Source organism: Apodemus sylvaticus, chromosome 8 (assembly GCF_947179515.1).
Source record: "Apodemus sylvaticus chromosome 8, mApoSyl1.1, whole genome shotgun sequence".
Classification (NCBI taxonomy): Eukaryota; Metazoa; Chordata; class Mammalia; order Rodentia; family Muridae; genus Apodemus; species Apodemus sylvaticus.
Genome location: NC_067479.1, coordinates 93,658,530 through 93,685,248, shown reverse-complemented (window position 1 = coordinate 93,685,248; position 26,719 = coordinate 93,658,530). Strand labels below are relative to the sequence as shown.

The 26,719-nt window shown below is 48.1% G+C and overlaps 1 protein-coding gene across 1 annotated transcript in view; it reads left to right on the top strand.

The window, feature by feature from the left end:
* The window catches only part of Cacna1d (calcium voltage-gated channel subunit alpha1 D), a 162,155-nt gene that overhangs the window by 93,722 nt on the left and 41,714 nt on the right, over positions 1-26,719 (top strand). Inside the window, exons 21-30 of the mRNA XM_052190314.1 lie at positions 1,554-1,613; positions 3,688-3,794; positions 5,435-5,522; positions 6,671-6,778; positions 6,860-6,912; positions 8,406-8,552; positions 10,167-10,368; positions 12,311-12,469; positions 13,955-14,065; positions 19,638-19,721. Coding sequence (XP_052046274.1) covers positions 1,554-1,613; positions 3,688-3,794; positions 5,435-5,522; positions 6,671-6,778; positions 6,860-6,912; positions 8,406-8,552; positions 10,167-10,368; positions 12,311-12,469; positions 13,955-14,065; positions 19,638-19,721 — 1,119 coding nt within the window. The remainder of the gene's footprint in view (positions 1-1,553; positions 1,614-3,687; positions 3,795-5,434; positions 5,523-6,670; positions 6,779-6,859; positions 6,913-8,405; positions 8,553-10,166; positions 10,369-12,310; positions 12,470-13,954; positions 14,066-19,637; positions 19,722-26,719) is intronic.

The window sequence follows — 26,719 nt, the reverse complement described above, 5'->3', positions numbered from 1 at the left end:
GAGGGAAAAGTGGGGGCAGGGGACTGTTAGCTGACTAGAAAATACACAGTTATGCTAAGCTGCTCTAGCACTGTCTAGGAACCCAGAAATGGGAAGTTTAGGAAAAGTTACCTCTGAGGAGGGCTCCCCTACTTCTATGGAAGAGAGGCACAGCTCCTCCTTCTGTGGAGGAGAGGCAATGCACGCTCCAGTGGTGGTTCTTACCAAGGAGACAACAAAGCCTGCAGACTCTGGACTACACCAGCCAGCTTCTTTGCCTGTGACTAGCTGTGTGGCCTGAGCAGATGCCCCTGTCCTGGCATTCTAGGCCAAATGGCCTCTGCAGTCCTTCCAACATGGAGATCTTCAGTTCTTCAAAACCATAGATGGGCTGGCAAGACAGGTCAGCAGGGAAAGGCACTTGGCACCATGCCTGGCCACCTGAGATCATTTCCCGGGACTCAGAGAGTAGAAAAAAAAGAACTGTTAGCTAAAAGTTGTCCTCTGACCTTTATACATACATTGTGGCATATGCATGTGTCACAGACGATAGATGATAGATAGATAGATAGATAGATAGATAGATAGATAGATGATAGATAGATGATAGATAGATGCAATAAAGCCACAGCACACCATATCCAGGGTCAGCACCAGGATAGGCTTGGATGGGGCAGTCTTGGCTGCTGTCTTTCCAGTTGCGAGTCGTGGGGTCATCAGAACACTATGAGTAAAGTAAACTTGCTGTGGTGGCCAGACTCCTTGTTCCTGGCCCACTTGCCCTGATTTTGAGTCTTCATGGCTCTGAAAAACATCAAGAACCTTGTATCCGGGGCTCAGAAGATTTTATAGATAATAGGTGACATTTTCAGGAGTGCTGATAGGGCGGCCCATACTAGAAATTGGAATGCTATATCAGTATAGTCTTTGCATGGACCCAGAAAGGCCAGGCGCAGCCTTGAGAGAGAGCAGAGTTTACAGAGTGTGGCAGGAGGAAGACACTAAGTACCCATCATATTCACGTACCGAGCTATCCCAGCATGCATGGGTGGCTTCGGGAGATTGCTTGATGATTACATTTTCAGGGGTCCACAGGAACACATGAAACTTTCTGACTTCATTTGATGCCATTAGTATTTTTATTTATGTTTTAGAAATTATCAAAACATATCGTATTTCTTTACCAATACGAGTGAGCAAGGCACACCAATACTTAACTGCACAATGTGCGTGGGTCTCATTTATCAGGGGCTACAACACAGTACCACACAGAGGGAATGTTAGTAACACAGCCAGGAACAAGCCCCTGTGGGACATGATAGGAACCCGGAAGCCAGTCTGTACATGGGTAAAGGAAGCAAGACTCGCCAACATTCCTTGGAGGTCACAAAGACGAGCTTTGGGTGGGCGAGATGGGTCCTTTCGAGGGGCTCAGCTCTCCCGTGGGAGCAGCAGGGTTGTCCTGCCTGGGAGAAGTGCCTCTGGACACGAGGTGGGGGCTCTGCTCTCAGGCAAGGATCTGCCACAACTTGTCTGTGTGTCTTGTTCTGACTGCCGCGTGTTGTGCCTTGCAGATACTGGGCTACTTTGACTATGCCTTCACAGCCATCTTTACGGTGGAAATCCTGTTAAAGGTAACACATTTCCCCTCGACCCCCGCTACTAGCCACAGCAGTAACGGTTGCGCTCTTTGCTTCCCTTCCAGATACTAGGTTATGCGGACTACGTCTTCACGGGTACTTTTGCTTTTGAGATCATTTTAAAGGTAACAGGCCGGCCAGCCCCTCGGCCCCTCCCGTGCTCAAAGCACAGGAGAGATGCGTGAAGTGCTTTGAGCTTTTTTTTGTTTCTGTGACCAAGCTGAACTTTTTTAAACTGTGGGATTTTTTTTTTCACCTGTGACCATTCCAACGTGGGTTTTTTTTTGTTTTTTGGTTTTTTTTTTTTTTTGCAGTTTTTCTTTAACTTTGAGTGCATGTAGGAGCTACGTCGGCTTCACATTACATTCTAGTTGGAATTGCGTTTTGTTCTTTAAAAAAAAAAAAATCCTCTGAAATTGGTTCACTAATAATGGATATAGCACTCTCTGTGGATGTCCTTTCCCCCTTCCTGACATCAGAGTGAGAAGAAAAGCACCGATGAGGTGACAGGAGCCACCTTCTCCTTGCTCCTGAGACTACACTGTGGTTTCTGTGTCCTTGAATAGTAACTTACTACCCTCTTGCAATGGGTCTTGCAAGATAAACTGGGTCTACTTGTGTGGAGATGTTCTGTATCTCTTTCAATGGTATGGGCTTACATTTGCACAGAGCAAAGGTGTATCCAAATGTACTGCCCATGCATGGCCTACCAGGTGGTGTTCCTGTGTGTGTTATGTCCTGACTGTGAGCACCCCATGCAAAAGTTCCTTCTAGATGCTCAGAGGTCTGGGAACCTCCAGAAGTCAGGCCTTCTGATGCTGTTGTTACAACCAACTCCTCGTGGGAAGAAGCCAGGAAATGAAGAACTTTTACTACAGTTATCTTTAAAGTATTTTGAGGTTTATATGTGTGCATCTAAAACAAAATACTTTATGTTGGGCAACTAGGGACTCGGGCTCCTCACAAAAGCTTCCATTGATAAAACCTCAATTAAGGAAGACAGGGAGTGGCCCCTTTGTGTCACTGATGTTGATAATGAGTTCAAAACCACCCTCCCCAAATACGTTCAACTCCGTTTCAAATCTTATAAAAGTTTGGGTTTTCTTGCCTAAACATAGGCCAGTGGGTTTGGTTTTAGTTTCCTCTACACCCAGACTGAGCAGAGCAGTGGCCAAGACTACTGCCCTGTGGGTTAAAAAAAAATGCACAAAATGTGCAGAGACCCTGCTCCAGGTTCTTGGCTTTGGCATTTGCTGTCTTCTGAGGTAAGGAGCATAGGCCACTAGCCTGGTCGATCGAGGCTCTGCCTCACTGCCTGCCTTTCCGAACTGTTCCTCACCCATGGGCTTTGGCAAGTACAGTCCTGCGTTATTTAACCCTGAATTCTTCCCATCGGAGAATTCCTTATTGAAGTCTTCCTGTCAGCAGCAGAAGCCTCACTAGAGCCCCACAATGTGCTGCTGTTGAACAAGGTGTTTAGAGAGAACAAGGCTAGCTTGGTCGTAACTTCACACAACAGTCTCCTTGCTATACCTAATACTTCTAGAGTCACAAGACTGGGGAGAGCAGGGAAAGGGAAAACCATTAACGCTGGAGCAGCCAAGTTAAGGAGCAAAGTAGAGCAGGAGTGATGGAGCCAGGCGACACCTCCGGCTGCCACTGAGAAGGTTTAACGGAAACCTTGTACTCTGTGGCCTTAGAGCGGCCAGGCCAGCCCTGCATGGGGAAGCTCGGTGTGAGGCAGTGAAGACCTTCTCCCACACACAGTCATGAGCAGGCCCTCCCTACACGGGTTTTTTTGGACATGCCAGAGTTCTGTTCTGTCTTAAATGAACTCTGAATTGGTCTCTTTACAAGTGTGCCTGCAATCAACTGCCTCTTTTCCCCTTTGCTGAAGGAAGTCACACAGTCGTCCGCTGGTGTGCATCTACCTTCCTCGTGTGAGCCATTAATGAAGTCATGCTTCTGCCAAGCGTTTGGGAAGAGCCCAGGTTTTTGCTCTGTTGGTTTTGAACCCAGGAGGGGAGGGGAGGGGGAGAGAGTAAACGCCACGCGGTTCTGTTTACAGATGACAACTTTTGGAGCCTTCTTGCACAAAGGGGCTTTCTGCCGGAACTACTTCAACTTGCTGGACATGCTGGTTGTTGGGGTGTCGCTGGTGTCCTTTGGGATTCAGTAAGTATTTATTTGTCCGAGAAATGGGTTTACATAGGGAACTTAGACCTAATTCGTTCAAGCTGATCACCGTCTGCTGATTACAGCCAGAATGGCTTAATTCGTCCTGTTCCAGAAAATGCTGGAGCCGTTTGTGCTTTCCTGTTTCTGCTCCCTACCCCCACCCCATGCCTACTGCTAGGCTGAGTTTATTATTCTCTTCAGGACTAGCTTTCAACAGCAGATGAAAGGCAGCCTGACCAGGAGAGAACAAATAGGGTTCTTCTCAGGCCTAGCCCAAGACTTTGAGCGTCCTTTCTCAGGGTCAGCAGTTTTCTTTCACTGCAGGAAAAGCTTGGCCTTGGTGGTCTCTTGGGCTCCCTTCCTCTCCTTGTTCTTGCAGGACAGTCCTTGGGGTCACCCAAGAATTTCTGGTGACACTGCACACTGCCCTTTCACCCTGTGCAGTGTGGTTCCCGGGGCCGTCACCCATGCTTGCATCTTCCGTGGCCCCATTTCACTTCCTGCTGGCCCGTGAGCTGTGATGCTCTAGAGCTGCTCCACGTGTGACGCGTACATAGCCCCTTAGCTATAGGAACCTGGAGAGAACTGTAAGCCAGGCACTGGAAAACCACGGAACTAGACCACTCTGTGGGAAGAAAGACAGGTTATTTGGGAATCAAACTTCTAGGCTGTCTCTGAGGTCAAGGGTCAGGACAGGGATAATAGAACCATGGCTACAGGAAAAGCGTTGTCAGTTGGATGGGGACAGGTGGGTGGGTGCTGGCCAGGAGAGCCTGAGAGTTAGCACGGGGCTTTGATCTGTTGCAGGCTGTTTGGGTAAGTCAGGAACTCGATGCCTATTGTCCATTGACAATGGGGGCAGGTAAAGGAAGTAGTAGCTTTTCCTGACTGACTAAATCCCCACTCCTGAGGAGTGTGTCCTGCTGTTTAGGACATTGTCACTCTGACTGCGGCCTGGGAACCTAAGCTCTGAGCTCAGTTCCTGGTAGAACCCCCAGACTAGTCTCCTCACCGCTCTCAGCAGTCCCGAGCTGTCCATGGTCTTTCCAGCTTCTCTTCTTTTCATACTTCACCGCCGCCCCCCCAGGCCTGTGCTCCAGCCACACCCAGACATCTGGGGCACTGAGGCTCAGCTGCCTTTGTGTGCCCTGTTGTAGCCCAAGCTCCTCCCACCTCTGTCAGCTAGCTCCTTGCTCCTTTGGGACCTCACTTGACACTACCCCTGAGAGGCCTTCCCAGCTACCCCAGAGTCATGCCACATCTTCCCCACCTTAGAAGAGCATACTGCATTTCCCTATCCCCCGGGTGTGTGCTGTTCATGTCTCTTACCGGATTTAACTACTTGGAGGCCAGAAAAGCACAGGTCCCCAGACTTAAACATTGAAATCTAAATGTCAGGAGCCTGATGTTTACATTAATGTAACCAAGTTTGAAAATTTCAACGTAAAGGCAACTGTGTGCCTCAAGTAGGGACTCCGTCAGGTCCCTCAGAAGGTAGGAGGCCTGCTTTATGGCATAAAGGAGCAGAGGGACTCCACATGGTTGTGACGTGTCTTTAAGAGGTGAAGTAACTGATCTCAGGGCTCCTATCCAGCCGTAACTCACACCACTTGCTTGGTTTCTTTGTCCCTCCTTAGATCCAGCGCCATCTCTGTTGTGAAGATTCTGAGGGTGTTAAGGGTCTTGAGGCCTCTCAGAGCAATCAACAGAGCAAAAGGACTTAAGGTATGGACCCTCTCCGTCGTTCAGTGGGGCTGTCCTGGGTTGGAGAGATGGCTGCAGTTACTAACTGTTCTCATCTGGAGATGAGCTGAGGCCTGGTGGGTTTCAGAGTGGGACATTTACACACACACACACACACACACACACACACACAGCTGCCCCTATCAAGTACTGTCATTCTAAAGATGAAAAATAGCTCAGCAGGTAGGAACACTTGCTGTGCCTTAGCACAAGCATTAGGACCCAAGTCAAATCCCAGACCCTGTGCAAAAAAACAGACCTGTTCTCACACACCGGAAACCCCAGTACAGTGTGTGAGGCAGCCAAGACAGAAAGGAGCTTCCTGTGGCTGTCCTTGCTCTGGGTTCAGTGAGAGACCCCGTCTTAAGAGCCTAAAGTCAAGGCTGATGTAGCAGGACATGCTCTTCTGGTCATGCTCTTCTGGTCTCCTCAGGGAGCAGGCAGGCTCGTGGGAGCATGTGCCCACATAGCACGGATTGCTACACACATACACACAGCAGAAGCTACTTGTGTTTTTTTTGTAAATGGGAGATTTTAGTCATTATAATTGCAGTAATTATTTGGTACTTCTTTATTAATAGTCTTTTGTATGTGTGTTTAAGTTGTAAGTGGTCTCATATGGAGTACGTACCAGGTTAGAGGGTTTACACTTCTGTAAAGTCTGTCTGGGATGGGGATCTTGTGAGCCTCTATATAGGAGGTGTTTCTTTCAACTAAAACAACTTCTTTGAAGAAAGCCCAAGAAAGGTGTTTTGGGAGGCGGGAGACCGGCTCAGTGCCTAAGGCACCTGCCGCCAAGCCTCAGGACCTGAGTCTAATCCCTGGGACCCGTGTGGAAGAAAGAACCAGCTCCTGTCTGCTGTCCTCTGGCCACCATATTCACATGTGCATGTGTGCACACATGCGATGAATAAATTAATAAAAATAAAAGTGCATGTCAAACTGGCCACAATTCTTCTACAGTGGATAGCCAGGAAAACAGAGCATGAGGTTAGAACAGTTATTGATCCAACTCAAAATACATCCGAATGTAGAAGCCCTGGCCTGGTGTTAACTTGCCTCATGGCTAAAACCAGTGGGGAGAGTAGCAGCCTTCCATCCTCTGTGTGTGTTTGTGTGCTCCTTTCCAGCATGTGGTCCAGTGTGTCTTTGTGGCCATCCGAACTATTGGCAACATCATGATCGTCACGACCCTGCTCCAGTTCATGTTTGCCTGCATTGGGGTCCAGCTGTTCAAGGTAGGCGTGAGTGTCCCCCAGGGCTGGAGTTGGGTGTTATAAGGAGAGCCTGTATTGACACTCCATCTGCTTTGTACCTAGGGGAAGTTCTACCGTTGCACCGATGAAGCCAAAAGTAACCCCGAGGAGTGCAGGTGGGTGTCCCGAGCGCAGCCTGGGGAACTGGATTTAATCGGGTTAGCATTTCAGAGGTTTCTGTCAAGGCCTATCCACTCAGCTCAGGCCTGGAAGGATGGTGCCTGGTCTTCTGTTGATTGTTTCATATTTTATTTTAAATTAATCATTCCTTTTGTTTACATCTCAAATGATATTCCACTTCCCAGCTACCCGTTCCACCAACCCCCCCCATCCATATCTGCCCTCCCCTCTCCCCTTTGCCTAAGTCCAGGCAAAACTCAAGTAAAGTGAAATCACTTGCATTCAGGACACAGTTCAGTGTGGTCATATTATTGTCTAGTCAGAACCTCTCTCAAAGTTTGAGATATTTTTATCATCCCAAAAGAATGCAGGTGGCTCTAGCCACCAGTATGGAGTCTGCAAAATGGGGGAAGGAGCCTGAGATAACAGTGACCAAGGGCCACTGGTGTTTGAGGAATGTGAACGGTCCGCTCCCAAGTCAGACTTCCAGCTCAGCTGCCAGCGCTCAGGAGTGGGCTACCCTCTTCTAGAAGACTTGACACTCTTTGCTCTTTGGTCCTATTTTGATCCTCACCCACATTTTGGCATATTTCCTTTTACAACAGCCAACAGAGGAGAAACAGCAAGAAACGCTCACATCTCATAATTCAAGATGTTCAGTAAATATGAAATTTTCATAGTCCATGCATCCAGTGCCCAGAGCTGAAGGCTGCAGGAACTCTATGTCCTTGACCTTCAGAGTTACAGCTGGGGTGGGGTGGTCTAGCCCCTGCCTGCCCCTCGTGCATTGGTTTGGGTTTCCCTGAACAAATGACATGGCCTTGGAGCATCAGGTGCAGCTTGCCTATGACTACGTGCAGCTCCAAAGATGCTATCGGCCCAGGCCCAGGCAGAGCACCACATAGGTAGGTTAGTGCAACCACAGTGTGGCTGTGCAGGTCCTGGCCTCTAGCTGCCTGTCGGTGTGAAATGACAGTAATAGGCGTTATCTCTGGGTTCCTTCCACAAGTACAGTTCTGTAAGAAATGGTGTGTGACAGCAGTTAACAGAATTCTTTTGGAAGGAAAAATGGTAATATCAAAGGTATGTAAAAGAGGAGGCTTGTTGAAACTAGACCCTGAGAAAGCAGATACCTCAGCTTGCTTCTCAAGAGTTTATGGAATTCTCTGTGGCCAAAGTATTGATTCTTCCACATGTGTTCCCAGCCTACATTATGTGAGAAACAGTTACTGTTTGGTCAGAGCTGATTGCCAACAGATACACAGTTTGTCTAGCTGTTCCTAGAGCCCCAGAGTCCACTTTGCACTCGACACTACTAGGGAGTTACTTGAGCTCTAGAGCAGATTAAATGTGGGAAGAGCAGGGGAGAAGCTCCGCCCGGCCTGTGCTCAGGTATGTGGCCTGGCTGGGACTACATGTAATGTTCTAGAGGTGGGACTAATACTGTCATGTATGAAGCCAAGGTGACTCTAATGCCTTTCCTCTACAGGGGGCTTTTCATTCTTTATAAGGACGGTGATGTCGACAGTCCTGTGGTCCGTGAGAGGATCTGGCAAAATAGTGATTTCAATTTTGACAATGTCCTTTCGGCCATGATGGCACTCTTCACGGTCTCAACTTTTGAGGGCTGGCCTGCGTGAGTATAAGAATATCCAGTCTCCACAAGGTCCCTGTTGGCTCCTTGGGGACCCCATGCTGGCTTCCTTCCTTGAGCGGGTTTTACTTTTGCTCTTCACAGCGAGCAAGCTTGCCTGTGACTAACGCTGGGCAGCTTGACGTCATTTCTTGCCCATCACGGCTCCTCCATCTGACCAGGCAGGTGTTGAGCATCTGCATCTTACTTCTGGCTCTCAGATGTGAAGTACCTGGGCAGCAGCTCTGGGTGTGGTTAAGGAGGTCCAAAGAGGCATTTGCTATATAAACTTCTCTTGGTTGCCGCCCTTCTGATGTTCTTAAAGAGGATTTGGCAGTGTCTAAACTGTCATTCATTCATTCACTCATCATGACACAGAATGAGCACCAGTCTGTGCCAGCCATGGGCAGTTGTCACTTTCTTTCATGGAGGTGCTATACATTCATTCATAAATCATGCCTTTGTTGTCAACCCCATGCAATGTTAGACAATGTGGAAGAAATAGAAGGTTTTGGCCACCATGCTTGCTCTGAGCCCAGAGCCCAGAGCTAGTAGGAATGTCTCTCAGTCATCATACCTAGAACAGAAGAGAATCTGGATGCATGGCTGGGATCTGGGTGAGTATGGATCCCAGAATATAAAGAAGGAAGAAAAGAAAGGGCAAGGGAGGAACCTCGGGCATCCTGTTACCTTTCTTCACATGCCCCATGCCTAGAGCTGCTTCAGGAGGTGAGTGCCCAGGCTGGTCCTTATGGCTGCCAGGGCTCTAGGAGTGGCTGCGACAGATGTTCTCAGAAGTTCTATGGACAGATGAGTAGCACTTTGCCACTAGGAAACTGATGTTGGAGAAAAGAGCTGTGCCGTAAGAACTCCACTCTGACAAGACGCTGTGGTAACGTCAGGTTTGGGACACTGTGCTTCAGTTAGCCACTGAGGCAGCTGACAGGATGGGAACCAGCCTGGGGCTTGGAGCTACAGGACCCAAGCCCAGCTCTGGACTCTGCTGCTGAGGATTGTGGCCTAGTGACCTTGGCACTCCTATGCCTCTCTGACCTGTGACGAAAAGGGGGGGGGGTGATTTCCAAAAAGGGGGCTAGAGAGATGTAAAGAAAGGAGAGGAGGTGAACTCTTTTGCGCCGAGGGCTGGGGTCCCAGAGGACTGACTGCATTAGAGTCAGTGAGTCTAAGTTGGGGTGTTTATAGTGATGCCCTTCTCCAGAGTTCTGTTGTATGCTGGAACTTTCTGTTTGGGTGCAGGTATCTGTCAGTGCATACACAATTTTTCAGTTCCTTCAATACGTCAATGTGATGCACTTTATCTCTTATCTGTTTGTGGGAGGTTGCATTGCTGACTGTGATATCCTTTTGAGTTTTTGGTTCTCCAGATAGTCTTTGAATGCTTCTATCTGGATAACCCCTCATCTACAGACTAGCTATCTGTGTCTGAGGCCTATTGGCTCAGTAACCCAGCTGTGCTCAAAGGCCTTTGTGTCCCTCCCCCAGCATACATGTAGTGTGACTGTGCAGAGGAATTCTGGGAGCATCAGGTGGTACAGTTGGCTGGGCTACTTGGACTCTGGGGTTGTGGGGTTCTTACCCAGTTTTCCTATCCTCCAGGTTGCTATACAAAGCTATTGACTCAAACGGAGAGAATGTTGGTCCTGTCTACAACTACCGTGTGGAGATCTCCATCTTCTTCATCATCTACATCATCATCGTGGCCTTCTTCATGATGAACATCTTTGTGGGCTTTGTCATCGTCACCTTCCAGGAACAGGGAGAGAAAGAGTACAAGAACTGTGAGCTGGACAAAAATCAGGTTAAAGTCACACACTGTTCGTGCTTCCGCCCCTTGAGCAAGAGCACAGGGCCTCCTCCCTCGGGGGCTTCCTCTACACAGAGGAGGGCTCAGGCCCTGCTCAGGCACAGTCAGCCATGTTGAGTCTCTGTAGAGTTAGTTACCAGACACAGACTAGACCATGACTGGGGAAACCAGTCCCCAAGGTTGTGACAAGTGATCAGAGAACGCTGTGTGGCCGACCAGTGACAGTTTAGACTCTTGCGCAGTAGGTACAGTGAGCCAGAGGCAGAGATGACTCACGAAAGCCTCCACAGTTCCCCTATGGAGAGGCTCTTCAGCATCTGCTCACTGCCAGCTTCCTTCACTTTTGTCTTCTTCTTGTTGTGAACTGACCATTCTCACGTGTACTTGCAAGGTGCAACTGTAGGGCAGGGAGCAGAATCCCAGGCCATTACCCACTCAATGCATTGGCATCCATTTTCTCCAATAGAGAAAGAAAATATTCCCAGGAATTGCTAGATGTCTTTTAGGGACCACAGTTGCCTTCCACTGAAATATGCTGTCATTCGGTAGGAAGAGCCAGAAATTTTGAATACGGCACTAAAGTTGTTGGCTTCATTTATCCTTCTTGTTTTATCTGATCTGGTAGAAGTAGAAGTCTTGGCTATGACTATGATAAAGGCAGGAACCTGAAAGCCTGTTCTCTGGCCCTGCTCTGCCTATATCTGCTCTGTGATGTTTGGTACATCTCTGCTCCTGGGGTCTTGGCCCCTTAGCTAGTTTAGAGATAATTTATGATGGAATGAAGGAGGTGCCCCTTAGACACTCTTTTGAACCTTTAGCATATAAGATTGGGAGTCTCTTCTGAGAGGTTTCCCCCGGTGTTCTGTAAGGGGCATCTCTGCTTTTATGGAACTAGATGATCAATAATGATCTGGGGGTGCAGGCTTCCTGCAGTGGTAGCCATGGCATTAGGAAGCATGTCTGCCCAAGTGGCACGTGGGACCACTCTAGAAATGGAAGAATGGGTTTGTCGGCATGGTTTGTGGAAGAACTTTTCCTGGGTCAGAGTGTCCTTGTAGACCCTACCAGTGATAATCCAGGGGAAAGCTGACTTATCTCTTTGCCTACCCAAGAAGGGCAAGTGAGGGTACAGCCAGGTACGCAGGGCTGGTAGTAGGTGTCTTTGATACCCCAAAGTCCCAAATAGCCTCAAATCTGGTGTCTCTGGAATAAGAGTGACACTGAGTCAAAAACAACAGAAAACTTGTCTGAAGCTTCCTGTGTCTAGAGCACAGGTGTGGGGAGTGGGGCAGGGATAAGCCTTGAGATTAACTGGAGGCTCCCTCTGGGCTGGCTCCAAACAGAGACTCATCTCTGTCCCTGACTGAGTAGGACAGTGGTCTGTTTAGAGCAACCTTAGTTCAACCTATCCTTCATTACTAACCGTTCTCTGGAGATGCTTAAAGGACCATGGTCAGCTCCCATTCCCCTAAGCCTGGACTGGCATTCTCTGTGGATCTGCTGGAGTATCCAGAGAGCTTCCAGCCTCGGGAAGTAAACTCAGCCTCACTGGCTCTCGAAGATGTTATACCTGCCATTAGGTGGCTTCATTCCCTGGTATCATCTCCTTCTGGCAGAAAGGAAAGGTCCTAACAAGGCTTGCTTGGTCCAAGCCCCCCCACCCCCACCCCTGCCTAAGACACAGTGCAGAGCCTCAGCAAAAATTGCATGAGTTGTAGTTACAGGTTCCAGCCAGTGCTGTGGCTATTCCACTTGCTTCTGAAGTCACCATGAGGCAAATGCTGGATCCTACCAGAGACTCCATGGGGCCTCTACACTGCTGTTCATGGTCCCTTCCTGGAAGGCCAGAGTGAGCTCTTCAAGGAAGATGGCCACTATGTGCTCCTTCCCTGGAAGCTCTCAAACCCCCTCTGTTTGCCTTCTTCTCCCTTTGCAGCGTCAGTGTGTTGAGTATGCCTTGAAAGCACGCCCCTTAAGGAGATACATCCCCAAAAACCCATACCAGTACAAGTTCTGGTACGTGGTGAACTCTTCACCTTTCGAATATATGATGTTCGTCCTGATCATGCTCAACACGCTCTGCCTGGCCATGCAGGTAAAAAATGGGGATCATTGTGGGAGCCAAGTCTGGGTGTGCCTCACGTCCCTCCACCCTAGATCCTGACGGCACCATCTTCCACCTCCAAGGAGAAGGGGTCCAGCTTTCTGATAAGCCTGAAGCAGTGCAGTGAGAGTTCTGTTCTGCCTGCCTGTTGTCATGGCGGACACATTGGGTATTGCTCCCATGAAGCCTGTGTGAGGTGTTTAATGTGAGTCATAGGACCCAATAGCGGCTGAGTACCAAAGCTCCGATGCCACACAGACCTCTTCAGCCCTGGCTCTATCCTTACCAGCTGGTGGCCTTGAGAGCCTTACCTCATGCCACACTTCCTTCATGAGTAATATGGGGAATCTGCCACAGCTACCTTGGAGCAAAGGATTCTGCTGAATTTTTCGAGTCTGGCACTTTGAAATTATTTTTAGATATTTTAATTTAATTTTACATGTGTAAGGGTTTGCTGCCACATATGTATGCATGTGCACCATGTGTGAGCCTGGTGCCTACAGAAGTCAGAATAGGGCTTTGAATCTTCTGGAGCTGGAGTTATGGGTAACTGTGAGCCTTCATGTGGGTGCCGGGAACTGAACCCAGGTTCTCTGTAAGAACAAGTGCTCCTAACCTTTGAGCCATCGATCTAGCCCTAAAGTCTGACGCTTTGGTATGAACCTGCCCCAGGGGCACTAAATGTTGAAAAGGAAAGCTGAAATTCCATTCCTGGCTTTAGGGGTTTCTGGTGTGGTAGCACATGATTTTCTAGTTTTTTAAATATTGGCCTGAATTACAGCAACCTCTTGCTGATCCTGACCAAGTCGGATTGCAGAGCGGTGCTGACAGGGAACCTTCAAGAAGTTCTTGTCTGATGGATAAGACACTAGGTCAGGAAGCAAGGGCCAAGGTCTACAACCAGATTGTGCCCAGGCTTGAAGAACTAAGCAAATCAAACCCCCAGTTTTCTGTCAAAGCCAGGCCTATAGTCAACCAACATTTTCAGACATTGTTTTAAACTTTATAATGAAAAGGTCTGTATGCAGATCTAGGGAAAAGTGTAAAGCCAGGTAATTGCACCCCCCCCCTTTAATGAGGCATAAACCTAAAGAGTATAAGATTTATCACTAATCAAGTTCTACCTTTACCTATAGGCATTTAGGTGGTATCAGAAGTGTATTAGTCAAGGAGCTCAGCGATATTCCCAACAGAGAAAGGGTGGCTTCCCTTTATCCTGAGCTGAAGGACTGGGCATTTCTGTCCTCTGCCATCAGAACACCCTCACTGTGCCATGAATCCAGCCCCCACACACCTCCCCATGTTTAGTGGAAGTTGGCCATATGACTTTTGCGCTGTACTAGCTTGAAATGCTGGCAGAAGATGCTGTACTAGAGGGTGGGAAATGACCCCAGCGTGCAGATGCCAGGGGATCTCCCATTGCACAGATGCGAGACTGTGAGGTTTTGACATCAGTGCCTCTGCCTTCATCCACAGCACTATGAGCAGTCCAAGATGTTCAATGATGCCATGGACATTCTCAACATGGTCTTCACAGGGGTCTTCACCGTTGAGATGGTTTTGAAAGTCATCGCTTTCAAGCCCAAGGTAAGTTACCAGATCTGATTTACAAAGGCCATTACTGAATCACCCCAGAGAAGGGCCTGCTTCCTTTCAGCCCTGAGTTACTGAGTTACGCTAAACTGTTCTGCTAGCTAAGTAGGTTACCACCTGAGAACATCAAGATCTGATTAGGACATCTGTATACATATGGGAAAATAAATGTGCAAAACCAAAACCCTCATGAAAACAGTTCTGAGAAAAAGAAAGAAGAGAACTAAGAATCTGTAAGCTGATGATCATTGTAAAACCTGGTTTTCTGTGTCTAGAATGCTATGTCGTGCTGCCTCAGGAAAGCGTAGCTCATTATCTGAACACTGAGGGGGTTGTCTGATAATCATCAGAAAAAATTGACCCTGATTTCACTCTGAGATCTCTAGCAGGAAGACAGCTTCTATTCATTGCTGTCTGTAGCATCCTTTTTACCGTTTATGGAAAGTTCTAGTACCTCTCACTAATCCACCATTTTTTATTTATTAGATTTAAAAAAGTTTCCCTTGTTTGTAAGAAAACGAGGCATGATCTATGCTACCCTATGTTGAAGGAATGAGCGCACTGTGTATTCTTTAGGAGGGAGTCTGTCCAGTCCCACACACCCCAAAGACCATGGTACAACAAGCACATAGCTTGGCATCAAAGAACACAATTGTGAAGCATTAAAATAAGATCCTGCTAGCTTACGTGAGGTATTTCACTGCCCTGTGCCTTAATTTCCTCCTCTGTTCTGTGAGGATATTCACAGTCCAGGTGTAGGGACTGTCGTAGAGAGCAAGGCTTTGTTACACATAGTGTTGAAAGGGTGCCTGCCACGTAGCATTGTACTGGAGACCATTGCTGCCACAGTTACACCATCACCACCATCTTCAAGCAATGGTGCTCCTTCAGTCTAAAGCCCTAGACTGAGGAGCTGAGCTGAGCTGACTTGAGGAGTCTCCTTCCTAGCGCAGACCCTGACTCTCAGAAGAGAGAATGACAGAGCTTGGTCCTGGGTGTTTTCAGTCTGTGTGGAAGTATCCAACAAATACAGCTTCAGAAATGGTTGGTTTCATGTACTCTATAGTTATACAGAATTTGAACTCCAGCCTATGCCTTTCTTTAATTTGAGGTAATTCTTAGGCAATCTTTAATCGGATCTTTGTGGACTGAAAAAAAAAAGGACATTTTGTAAGTGATTAATTGTGGTGACTGCCGTGGGGTCAAATTTGGCACCTTATGCATGGCTAGATGTTACATACTGTGACTTGTCCATACATAAACATCCCCTCCTTTTCCAAATCCATCAGAACCTCCTTGGAGGCTTGGGTTTGCTTCTCTTTCTCTTATACTTCTTTGAACAATATTTGTCTGAACTGATGGAAGAGGATGCAGAGCGAGAGGGTGGAAGGTTCTTGAGAAATGTACATGAGACATTCCCATGGGACATTTCCCATCAACCCTGTGCCTGGTAACTAAGCTCTGCAAGGCTTGAGAGCTTGTCCAGGCTGAGGAGAATACACCCCACAGCATGTGAGCATGTAAGAGTGTGTGTTTATTTGTGTGCATATATGGGTGTGAATATAAGAGAGCGTGCTTATGTGCACATAGCCTTTAAGGCCAGTACATCAATGGCTCGGCCCTCTGATGCTTGGCCTAGTGAGTCTCTAAGCCTGGGAGGAGCACTCAGGGTCATGTGAACAGATGAGTAATACTGTTATACCACAGAAGTTAATATGCAGTCAGTACTAATAGACCAGAGTTTTTAATGGGTGATTTCTGCCAGCTTTGTAGTTTTGTTTAGCAAGATATTTCCATGGCCTCCTAGGACCTCAGATTGTAATCCAGAGGATCTTTAAAATAACAGCAGCGTCCCTGTTCTTGATGAGAAGTGTTTCTGTGATGACTTATATTGCTTTATACCTGACAATGGAAGGAGAATGGCGTCACCAAGACAGCGCTCACCCAGACGTCCCCCCTGGCCTTTAATTTACCCAGTGCTCACCCACCAAGCCCAGTAAGAGGTGGTCTCACAAAGCAGCCGGCGAGGGTCCCTCTTCCTAGTGGGTCAGGCCTGCAGGCCACCTCTCTACACTTACACAGTACAGGACTCAGTGGCAGCCACGCCCAGGGCAGGCTCTCCCACTGCAGCAGACCCAGTTAAGAGTATCGCTTGCAGACTTGCCAACAGGACAGTAGAATCCACAGGTCTCACTGAGATCCTCTTCACCAGTGAGTCTGGGTGATGTCTGATTGATAATTAAAATTAATTACTGATCTACAGACTGAGTTCCAGGAGAGCCAGAACTGTGCAGGGAAATCCTGTCTTGAGAAAAACCAAACTAACTAACTAAAAACTAGCTAGCACAATAACTTAAGTATCAGATTCAGGAATGTTTCTGAATAATAAAAGCTGTTGCATGAGGCTGACTCCCTCTTTTCAAGCAGGTAGATCTGAAGGAAGGAAGGAAGGAAGGAAGGAAGGAAGGAAGGAAGGAAGGAAGGAAGGAGGGAAGGAAGGAAGGAAGACAGAGAGACAGACAGACAGACAGACAGACAGGGAGAAATGATTTGATTGCTGTCTGCTGGCTCCACTTGAAGGCCCTGCCTCCAGAGTTCAGTTATGGAGGAGTGTCCTTCAGCTAGAATGGTGGGTGGGGATGGCCCTGTGTGACAAACCATGGTGTCTCTGATGCATGAAGAGTCGGGGAGCTGAGTCATGCTGCCGAGGTAGTGATTTCATGAAATAGGAGGCCACTACACATGAAAGGGGTGTGTGGGAAGAAGGGGTGGCTGACATTTCTGCCTCCCCTGGACTCCTATCAGAGCCACCTGGCCAGAGCCTTTGACACCAGCCACTTGTGCCATTCAGTCTGCAAACTGTAAAGGATTTGGGCACCATTTTGAAACTGTGAACAATTTTCTTAGTCTATCAGATTTCCAAAATTTTCCCAGCAAGTGTTAAACCCTTATCTTGCTGATTTGAAGGGATTTTATCCACCACTCTGTGCCAGAAAAGGCTCCATGCTGAACAGCTTATACACAGACAGGACTGGCCCATAGTGGGAACTCACAGTGGAGACAGAAAGGAGCGGCTAGAGGGGTACTGTGCAAGGTCCCCGAGGCGCGTGGCTCTCTTCTTGCAGATCTGTCAGACATGATGAGAAAAGCAGAACATGTAGTGATGGCCAGTCAGGACGTAAGGGAAGGAGCCTCAGTCTTCGGAGCTCTGTGAGTGTTTTGTAGTCTTAGCATTGGATTGAGGAACACATTTCACCATGCAGGAGAGTCTGTGAGGAGAAAAGAAGAAAGCGAAACAGAGAAGGACCTGTCCATCAGCATAGTCTGCAGTGATGCTGCCAGTTACAGGACTTCCTGGTACTTACTTGTAACAGTATAAATAATTTAAGAGTATTCTGTGATGCTGGAGGTTCCGTGTGTGTATGACCCAGCTGCACGGTGCCTCAGAAGACTGCCTTGGGAAGGAAGCAGAACTCTCTCTTTTGTATCCTGGACCAGCTCCTCATCCTGCCTCAGACCACATGCTTTACATCACAAATCTATACCTCCGGGGCGCCCATTTTCCCTCTATTTGGTCAGCTAAGAATCCTGTATTCATGAGAAGCAAGCCAAGGAGGTGTGAGCTGTTCTTTTGAGCAAATACTCCCATTGGGTTTGATGCAGGACAGTTCTGTCCATCAGCTCCTTGAACTTCTGAGAGAACTGTTTGAGGGCCAGCCAGTGAGGGGCAAGTGCAAGACACACCGTGGTCGTAAAGGAGAGAGGGAGAGTAAATCAGAAGTCACTGAGGTTGAGGCTGGGAGTCTCGTCAGTAGTAACAAAGGGAAGCAGTAAGCACTCATCAGAACAAATAACATCCTGCCAAAGGCTTCAAGTGCCATTAGTAGTAAGATGGGGGTGCCATTAACAGTAAACAGGAAAGAACCCCACTCTGCGGTTAGGAGTCAGCATGCCCACCCTTTTCACGGTGCAATAAAACGCTACAGCTCTACAAAGGCTTCCTCTAACCCTGCAGTTGATCATAGGTCCCAGGCCTCAATACTTAATTCATCTGTGAACATATTCACTGTACCTGTGCTGACCCCCTCTTTCTAGGGTTCAGACTTAGACTTTTATTCTTAAAACATGTGCTACCCATTCAGGATACAGTTGGCTTATAGACAGACAGACCTTGACAGGATAGCTCTGGCAGCTGGAAGCCTCTGGCTCCGTACAGAATGTAACCACCGCCTTCAGTGTGGCTTCCCAGGGGTGTCAAGAGTCAACAGGTGCCAGTTAGGCATGTAGTGTGAAGCTCCTAGAATACCTAAAATATACATCTAAATTTCTAAATCACAAGTATGTTAGAACTGATGCAAGATACGAGAACCTAAAAACTGGGAACCAGGAAAAACTAGGATACAAATTTGTGGAGGACATGACCGTGGTCTGCGTGGCTGACAGGGTCAGCAGAGGTGATAACAGAGTTGGTTATGCTGTCCTCCTCCTTGGGAAGCTTTGGCATGGTAGACCTTCTGGGTGAAGATTGAGAAAGTACAGTTAATACGATAGGATAGATAGAGATAGAGATTGTCAGAAGGATCTGGGAAAATCCCATGAAGGAACTGGCACTATCTGACCTAAGAAGAGGAAGTAGATTTGAGCTGATTATGGTCAGAGGGGTTGCAGAGGTCTCGGGAGATGGGAAAGAGCCAGGGAAGTTGTTGGGGGAATCTAGAGGGGTTCACTTAGCCTGGAAGAGGGAAAGGACAGAGGAAAGCAGGGGGTGGTAGACTGCAGTGGCTGGCGGTCTGAGATCCCTGATGCCCCGCCCCCCTTCACCCTCCAGTCCTCTTTCTCCCACAGAACCTGCCTTGGCTTGTCTTTATTCCACAATCGAGAGTTTCTCTGCCGCAGAGCTCTACTCTGAAGCTCCGTGCATCGCTATCCCATCTCTCTATAAGCTGTGACCTTTAGACGAGTCTCTTTGTGTCCTTCAAGCCAAGAGCTCTCAGGAATTTTACTGCACTGCATGGCCTGCTGTCTTTGCTGGACAAGTGAGGACAGAGGGAGGCTGCTGACCTGGTGGCTTCAAGTGGGAAAATGGAAAAGAGGGGAACTTAGAGACTCTTGGAAGTATATGGGAGCCTCAATCTTCCATCGGCTCCTGAGGGTTTGGGGTAGATGCCAGGACAAGGTTACCCTCTATCTACCCAGGACCATAGGTCTGGTGTGTGTGTGTGTGTGTGTTTGTGTGTGTGTGTGTGTGTGTATGTGTTTATGTATGTGTGTGTTCATGCCCATGCTCACACACATGGGAGCACAACCACCCCTCTGTGCCCCTTTCTATCAGTGGACAGTATTGTTGTCTCCCCTTTGGCTTTCCTGGCCCCTCCCCTGTTGTCCTGGCCCCTCCCCTGGTTGTCCTGGCTCCTCCCCTGGTTGTCCTGGCCCCTCCCTGGTTGTCCTGGCCCCTCCCCTGGTTGCCATGGGTGCTGCAGGGACTCAGATGTGTCCCCTCATATGATCCCTGTGATGTGCCCTTCATAAGTGCTCATAAACATCTGCCCCTGCCTGCTCTGTCCAGGGGTATTTTAGTGACGCCTGGAACACGTTTGACTCCCTCATCGTAATCGGCAGCATTATAGACGTGGCCCTCAGCGAAGCTGACGTAAGTACGCACCTGTGTGGCCTGCGTCCTCTCTCTCCTGTCTGTACAACATTCTGCTCCCTGCCCTGATGTGGCATCACCTGGACAAGTCACAGATCCCAGGCACACATGATTGGAAACTAGACATTTCCTCACAGAGGCTGTGGGAAAGAACCTTCTAGAGTAGAGCCTTAGCCAAAGGCCTCTGCAGACACAAATCACCTTTGCAGGGCTGACTCTGGCACCATTGACCTCAGGCACTAGTAGGCAAGGTAAGATAGGGTGTCTCTGGTTGTCTCCATTTGCTCTGTCAAAATCCATGCAAAGTGACGTTATCTACAACGTGTTTGTCTCGGGGCGAGTTTTCAAGCAGTCGAGTGGCATATTGTTAACGCTGTCCTTTTCTTCTTTTTTTTTTTTCCTGTTGTGCTTCCTGTCTCTGTGGCTTCTGAATGCCTGCCTAACAGCACTATTTCACTGATGCATGGAACACTTTTGATGCCTTAATTGTTGTGGGTAGCGTCGTTGATATTGCTATAACTGAAGTGAATGTAAGTAGCAAACTTTGTGTCCCTTAATGCGATTGCTTTCATTACATCTGATGTAGAAGAGGCTAGAAGGTCCACCCGTGAATCCCCACCACACAGAATTATAGACACTAATTCATTTTGGAAGATGAAAGTCAATTAGTGATCTCCTCCCCTCTCCCTTGTCCTGTCTTCATCCCTTCCCCTTAAGGAATGAAGACAAGTGTAAAGTTGCCACTTCGGAACTAAAACAGCTATTTTTTAAGACATCATACTCTGTCTTTTAATAATGTGGCCTCATACCCACAGGGTTCTGTGATGGCACAGGAGATCCCTGTAGCCACACCTGACTTTGAGATAGCTTCTGCCGTTGTCCTCCTAGCTTTGAGTCTGCTCTCAACCTTGCTGGTGACAGTGGCCCTTGATCCCCAAATAGTGTCGCTGGTGTGTTTTAGGAGAGAGTCATGTTCAGTTTATCCTTAACGACAGAGCACATCCATAATGGGTGAGGCAAGCCCCGCCCCAAGCTGCCTGACAACTCAGACGTCAGAGTGTGAGAAGGAAGTGCCTGCTCTAGTGAAGGCCCAAGGCAGGCAGGAAAGGCCCCACCCATTGGCCTGTACTACATTCATCCTTGGGCTTTGATGGATGTCAGTGTGTGGGGCGGGAGTAGGGAGTGCTGCTGTGTGATGTTGGCGTCTGTTCTGTGTTGCCCGTCCGGTGCTGTCTCTGCCCCTCCAGCGCTCTGCTCTGCCTGGCTGACATGTGCAGAGCTGAGAATTGTCAGGTTCATCCCGGTGCCCAGCCTGCCTGTAGGGATTGGGAACATTGGTGTTCCTTGATGCCCCTCTGAGGAGCCAAGGCTGACTTCTGTCCGTATAGATGTTTGGACAGCCACTGGCCTGGCAGTTCCAGCCCCAGCCAGCCTTGACTTCATACGTCCAGCAGAGCGACACTATCTGCCAGGAATAAAGCAATGTAAATATTTGTGAAAATACCTACTAAAGCTAAGGGTTATGAAGACACACTATTTTTTATGCAGTTTTCTCATGTACTATACAAAATGGACTGTAAGATATTACCATGGCCACCAACGTATGATGTCACACCAAAATCCATGTGATGCCAAGATAATAAGGTGACATTTTACTAGGTCTGGGTACACACATCCCCTTAAGCCCAGACTGTAAACAGCTGTAAAACTGTCACCCATGGCAAGTGAATCGCTTTGGTTGTAAACTGATCTGGAGTCACTGTGAGAATAGCAGGATCCTACCTTGGCTGCCGGGTGGCAAGACATCTGATTGCTTTAATTGTCTTAAAGCCTTTGAAGTATCTATAATGTGTGTCAAGGAACTTCTCAAGGGTCAGAAGCAACCTATGACAGACATTAAAAATGCCATAAGCTGTTGTCCTAACAGACTTTTGAGGTGCTATGAGCCAGGGGTCATAAACTCTCATTTTCTGGGTACCAGGATGTTACCAAGGCTTGTTGACCAGCTAACCCAGCTTCTCATGCTACCCACGTGCTAACCAGCTAGTGTGACTTGGTACACTCAGAGGTGACACCTGCTTCATGGGCTGGAAGCTGGCCCTGCTCCTCAACTCTGGCCTGGCCTTGCCTGTCAGTGTCTCAGGGTGGCCGCGCTTCTCTGTGGGTGGGGAAGGTCTATGTGTGAGTGTCTAGTCAGCAGTTCACATCAGGTGTCTGTGCAAGGCCTCATTCATGATATCCAGGTTCTCATTGAAGACTCACACTGGGGAAATCTTCCCAGTTCCCAAACCTGCTGTCAATCCATAACCTTCCCGTTACTAGCTGTGCTCTGAGACCAAACACTTCTCAACCTTGCCTTGGTAACTCCCTCGCCTGTGTTGCCTGCAAAGATCTCAGTGTTGGTCCACCGTCCCGTGATGGCAAAAGTTAGGTTCCCTGCTCATTTATCCCATCTTCAACATCAGTGTTACTGGGAATCCACCATTTGTAGACCTGGATCTAGGCTCTGGGAATAACCAAAGGTTAAGAGACAGACAGACAGATAGGCAGACAGACCATTCTTAACCTCTGATATTATAAATACATAAGAATGTGGATATTTATCCTCCCCACATCCTCCCTCCATACACACAGTTCCCCAGGAGAGCGATGCATGTCCTATCCTCAGTGGCTTTGTCTCCTGAGGTCCACAGTCAACTGAGCATGAATACCCTTGGATCATTGTTGGCTGGTTTGAGTTGCTGTCATCATCATCATCATCATCATCATCATCATCATGTTTTGTCATGTTTAACCTGCTGCACTCTCTCCCCTAGACTGTTGACCTTCCTTTTCCGTTACCTAATTGATTTTTCATGTTGGTTTTATTTTTAGAAAATTGTAGCGGCAAGTATATATAATCATATATACGGTGAAGTCGTTAAGCAAAAGCGCTTCTAGAGACTGTATACTTTGTTTCTGCTTCTCACCTTTGGTGTTTCACTGAGTTTCACAGGACTTGCTAAGGATCAGCCATGGTCACCTAGAGTGTTTCTTCTCCCGTGTGTCCTCATGCCTGGCTGGGACCTGAGACAGGCTTGTTTGGCCAGTCATATTGGTTCTGTGACTCACCAACGCAGTCTTCCAGATTGAGTGGTCTGCCCTTAAAATGGGAACTCTGCTTATTTGCATTCTTTGTGATATAAAAGGGGGATGGCCTTTGACCCTTTGCATTGTCCTGTTGGCATGCACCCAGCTCTTTCCATCCTGATGTCTTCCCACGCTCCCCACCCTGTTTGTTCATGGTGTGATAGCTTTCGGGACCTGCCCCCTTCACCTCTGTAATGCCGCCAAGCTGCTGAATGTTGGGCGACACCTGATAGGCTGACTTTGCTTTCTCTCTGATGCCTGTTTGTTCCTTGCATTCTGAAATGATCAAGCAACTAAAGCTCTGACCCAGGGATGGCTGTTGCTGACATTTTAGTCTTTTTCCATCCCTTGCTGCCTAAGGGAGGAGCAGTCTTCCTTAGAAACCATGGCTGCTTTGTCTTTATCAAAGAACACAGAAAAAAATCAATAGGAGCTCACTTCCAGATCCTAGGAGCTGATGCTGCTCTGTCACGCGCCCAGCTTAGACCGAGGCGACACCATGTCATTCAGTTTGTTGTCAGAACAAGCTCTCAAGTCCACATAGTAGCCAGGAACTTCAGGCTGAGGAATGTGACCTTGCAGTAGCAAAGCCTGCTGAAGCTGTCTGTTCCAAACTTTTATATGGCCATGGGGTTCTATTGAACACAGATCACCCGGTTCCTTGAGGCTATTGAAAAGACAGCCATGTAGGGAGCCAGTCTTTGCCCTGCCCCATATCCTCTAGGCTCATCTGTTGGTGGCCTCAGAAGCTAAGTTTTGGGTTGGGTGACTTGCACACCATATCCAGGTTTTGTCTGTCTATTCCCAGTGCCTCTCTGGACCTTGGAAAGGAGACAGATATAGAATGTAATCCCTTGGAACCAATTTCTGTTTCTTCATCAACTCTAGAAGCTCCTGTAACAGCTGTGACAGCCCTAGTGGTCTCTTCTAGTGGCTTCACTCTCTGTGACCACTCTGCAGCTGTTAGCTATCTGTTGAATACTTGACCTAATATTGCTCTGTTCTAGACAGGAATTCTCTACTCTGAGTGCACATTAGAATAACTTGGTGGCTTTCAAAATTCCTGAAGTGTAAAAGGACCCAGATCAGTTTAGAAAACCACTTTTGGGTAGCACCCAGGCAGTGGGTAGCTTTAGCATGTACCCCAGGATCAGAGCAACTGGCCTCTTTGCAGATGGAGCAAAGCCATCCTAGGGTTCTTCAGTGTGGAAGATAACTTTGGCAACTTGCATGGTCCCCACCCCAGCTGCCAGATACATTCTCCCCTCTAGCAGGCCTTCTGCCCTGGGAGGTGTGGTTTCCGGGGCGATGTCTCAGGTCACTCTGGGGGTGCATGCCGCCTGTGGTGCTTTGGTTTTCACTCCTGTGTTGTGTGGTCCACTGCTTTTGCCTCCTGAAAAATGCTATCTCCTCTCTTCCTCCTTAAAAAAAGATGATTTAACTAGGTGTTGTGGTCCACACCTATAATCCCAGCAGGTAGGAGGTAGAGGTAGCTACATAGTGAATTTGAGGCTAGCCTGGGCTACATGAGACCTTGTCTCAAAAAAAAAAAAGTGTAAATGTAATGAGTGATGATTATCATTCTTCAGATAATAGTTAAAAATATGCACATTTCAAAAATCAGTGTAGCCAGCTTTCGTCAGCCCAGAGGAAGAGGATTGCAGATGGCCTGTCATGGCACGACAAAGGAGCGAGCAGAAGAGAGCAGCCAGGAAGAGCAGGCTTACTCATGCTCTCGCAGGTCCACACAGGGATTTTGGTAACATAGCTGTAGAGGTCTCTGCTCTGCCTTCTCCAGTCCTCTGAGCACAGACAAATAGAAGTGTCCACACATCTAACTACACAGCCACTCACATGTGCACAGCCTAGCTGTCTGAGCAAGAGTGCCGCTTCCTTCTCCACAGCCCTTAGGAAGCGTGATGTGGGGACAAGTGTCCTGGGAAACTAATTCCCATGTATATTAAAGCCTTAAGTTAAAAAACAAATAACAAGAACAACCCCTCTCCCCCACCCTTCATGATCAGAGGTAAGAATAGTGGCTCATACCTGTAACCCCAGAACTTGAGAAGTAGAAACAGGGAGTCAGAGTTTGAGGCCAACCCAAGCTACATAATGAGAATCCCTCCACCCCCCCCCGTCTAATTAAAACAAATAAAAACAAAATCCATCCATTTAAGGAGGTGTTACTTCTGAGGCGAGCAAATAAAAGAATTTAACAAAATTAATGAGCTTGGATTCTGACATGTCTCTGGCATGTTCTGAGTATATCTACTGAGTCTATATCCCTGTTCTGGATATCCAGGTGGATTAGAGCCTTTTCAGGCAGTCAGGACCTGCTCTTGAGGTTCGGTCACTGCTGAATGACAAGTATGCCATCATGTATTCAGACCCATTTTTTTTTCTTACTGAAGTTCATAGCACTCTTCTGTTTGGTCTCAGGAATCAGCTTAAGAACCAAGCCTTCCTTCTCCCATGTCCCCAGGGAAGGAATCGTCTAGCAGCGAACCCACCTACGCCCCTGTATAGTTATGCTATGTGCCACGGAAAGCCTTTGTTGGGAGTCACCAACAGAGGATCCTGTCCTTTGTCCAGTCTCAGTAAGAGTCACTGCCTCAGTGGAAATGGCACTCGGTGGCTGGAGAGATAAGAGACTGTCTTTCCCCCACTCTTGCTATTGTCATTTCAAGATGCCTCCTGGTGGGGAAAACTTGCCTCTAGCATCTGTATTTTCTTAAGCAGCTCCCCAAAAGTGCTCTACTGAGCACTGAGTAGAGTGAAGAAGGAGAGACAACCTCTGTGGAGGTGGAAGAGACAATCATTCACTGACACACAGTCAGACCTGGTGAGGCGGAGCAGATGGGGCTCAGGCAAGCTGGCCCTGGGATGTTCTGACAGAGCCCTCAGGACTAGAGTGTGGGCTTGACCTGGCTGAGGCTGAATTGCAGGCTGCTGGGGAGATGCCTGACTCCATCTCTTGCACTAAGCAGGCTTTCTAGTCCTCCAGCAGAGACACTGATCCTCTGGAGCACGTGTAATGCTTAAGTGTGGTGACCACAGGCAGAGCCACTGTTCGCCCCATGGTTAGAGCCAGTCCATTATTCCAGGCCAGGAGGCCTGCTGTAGGTGGTCAGCTCCTTTGAGCTAAAGAAGCGAGGTTTCTCTAAGCCTGTGTCTTTAAAGACCACAAAGGCATGCACCACAATCTTTGAGCAGGCACCAGTCACCAGAAACATCACATCCCTGGGAAGAAACTAGACTAGAATTAGTGTGTTTGTGCTGCTGTCAATGGATGTTGTCCACTCCAGTCCAGTTCCAGAGTGAGGTACTAGTATCGTCTCAGGGAGGGAGCAGATGTGTTGACCAAAGACACCAACTACACACCGGTAAAGGGGGGAATGTCTCCTGAGCCATTGCTGCCTTCCCCCAACATTAATACATTTCAATCTTTGATTTCTTAAAGCCATCTGAAAGTGAGACTATCCCTCTCCCAACTGCCACACCTGGGGTAAGATCAGTGACTGGTCCCAGGGGCTGGGCCTTCTCCTTGACTTTATTTGACCATGTCGAGTTTTCCACTGGTGTTCTGTATTCTCCATGATTGTCCTTCCAGAACAGTGTCTACAGTGGTTTGCATTCATCATCAGTGTCCAGTACTCTTGAGCAGCCCAGCGTTCTCCTCTAACACAGTAGAACACGTGGACATGCATGTGCTGTGTGGATGCAGTTTGTCCCCTAAACCCTGTGTTGTTAGCATGTGACTTTTTTCTTTCATATCATGCTTTCTGAGGCGTAAGGCCCTAGAAACACATCTTCAGTTCTCACCTCTGTCACCTTTGAGTCCGTTGCTGTTTTTCTGAAAGTGTCGCATG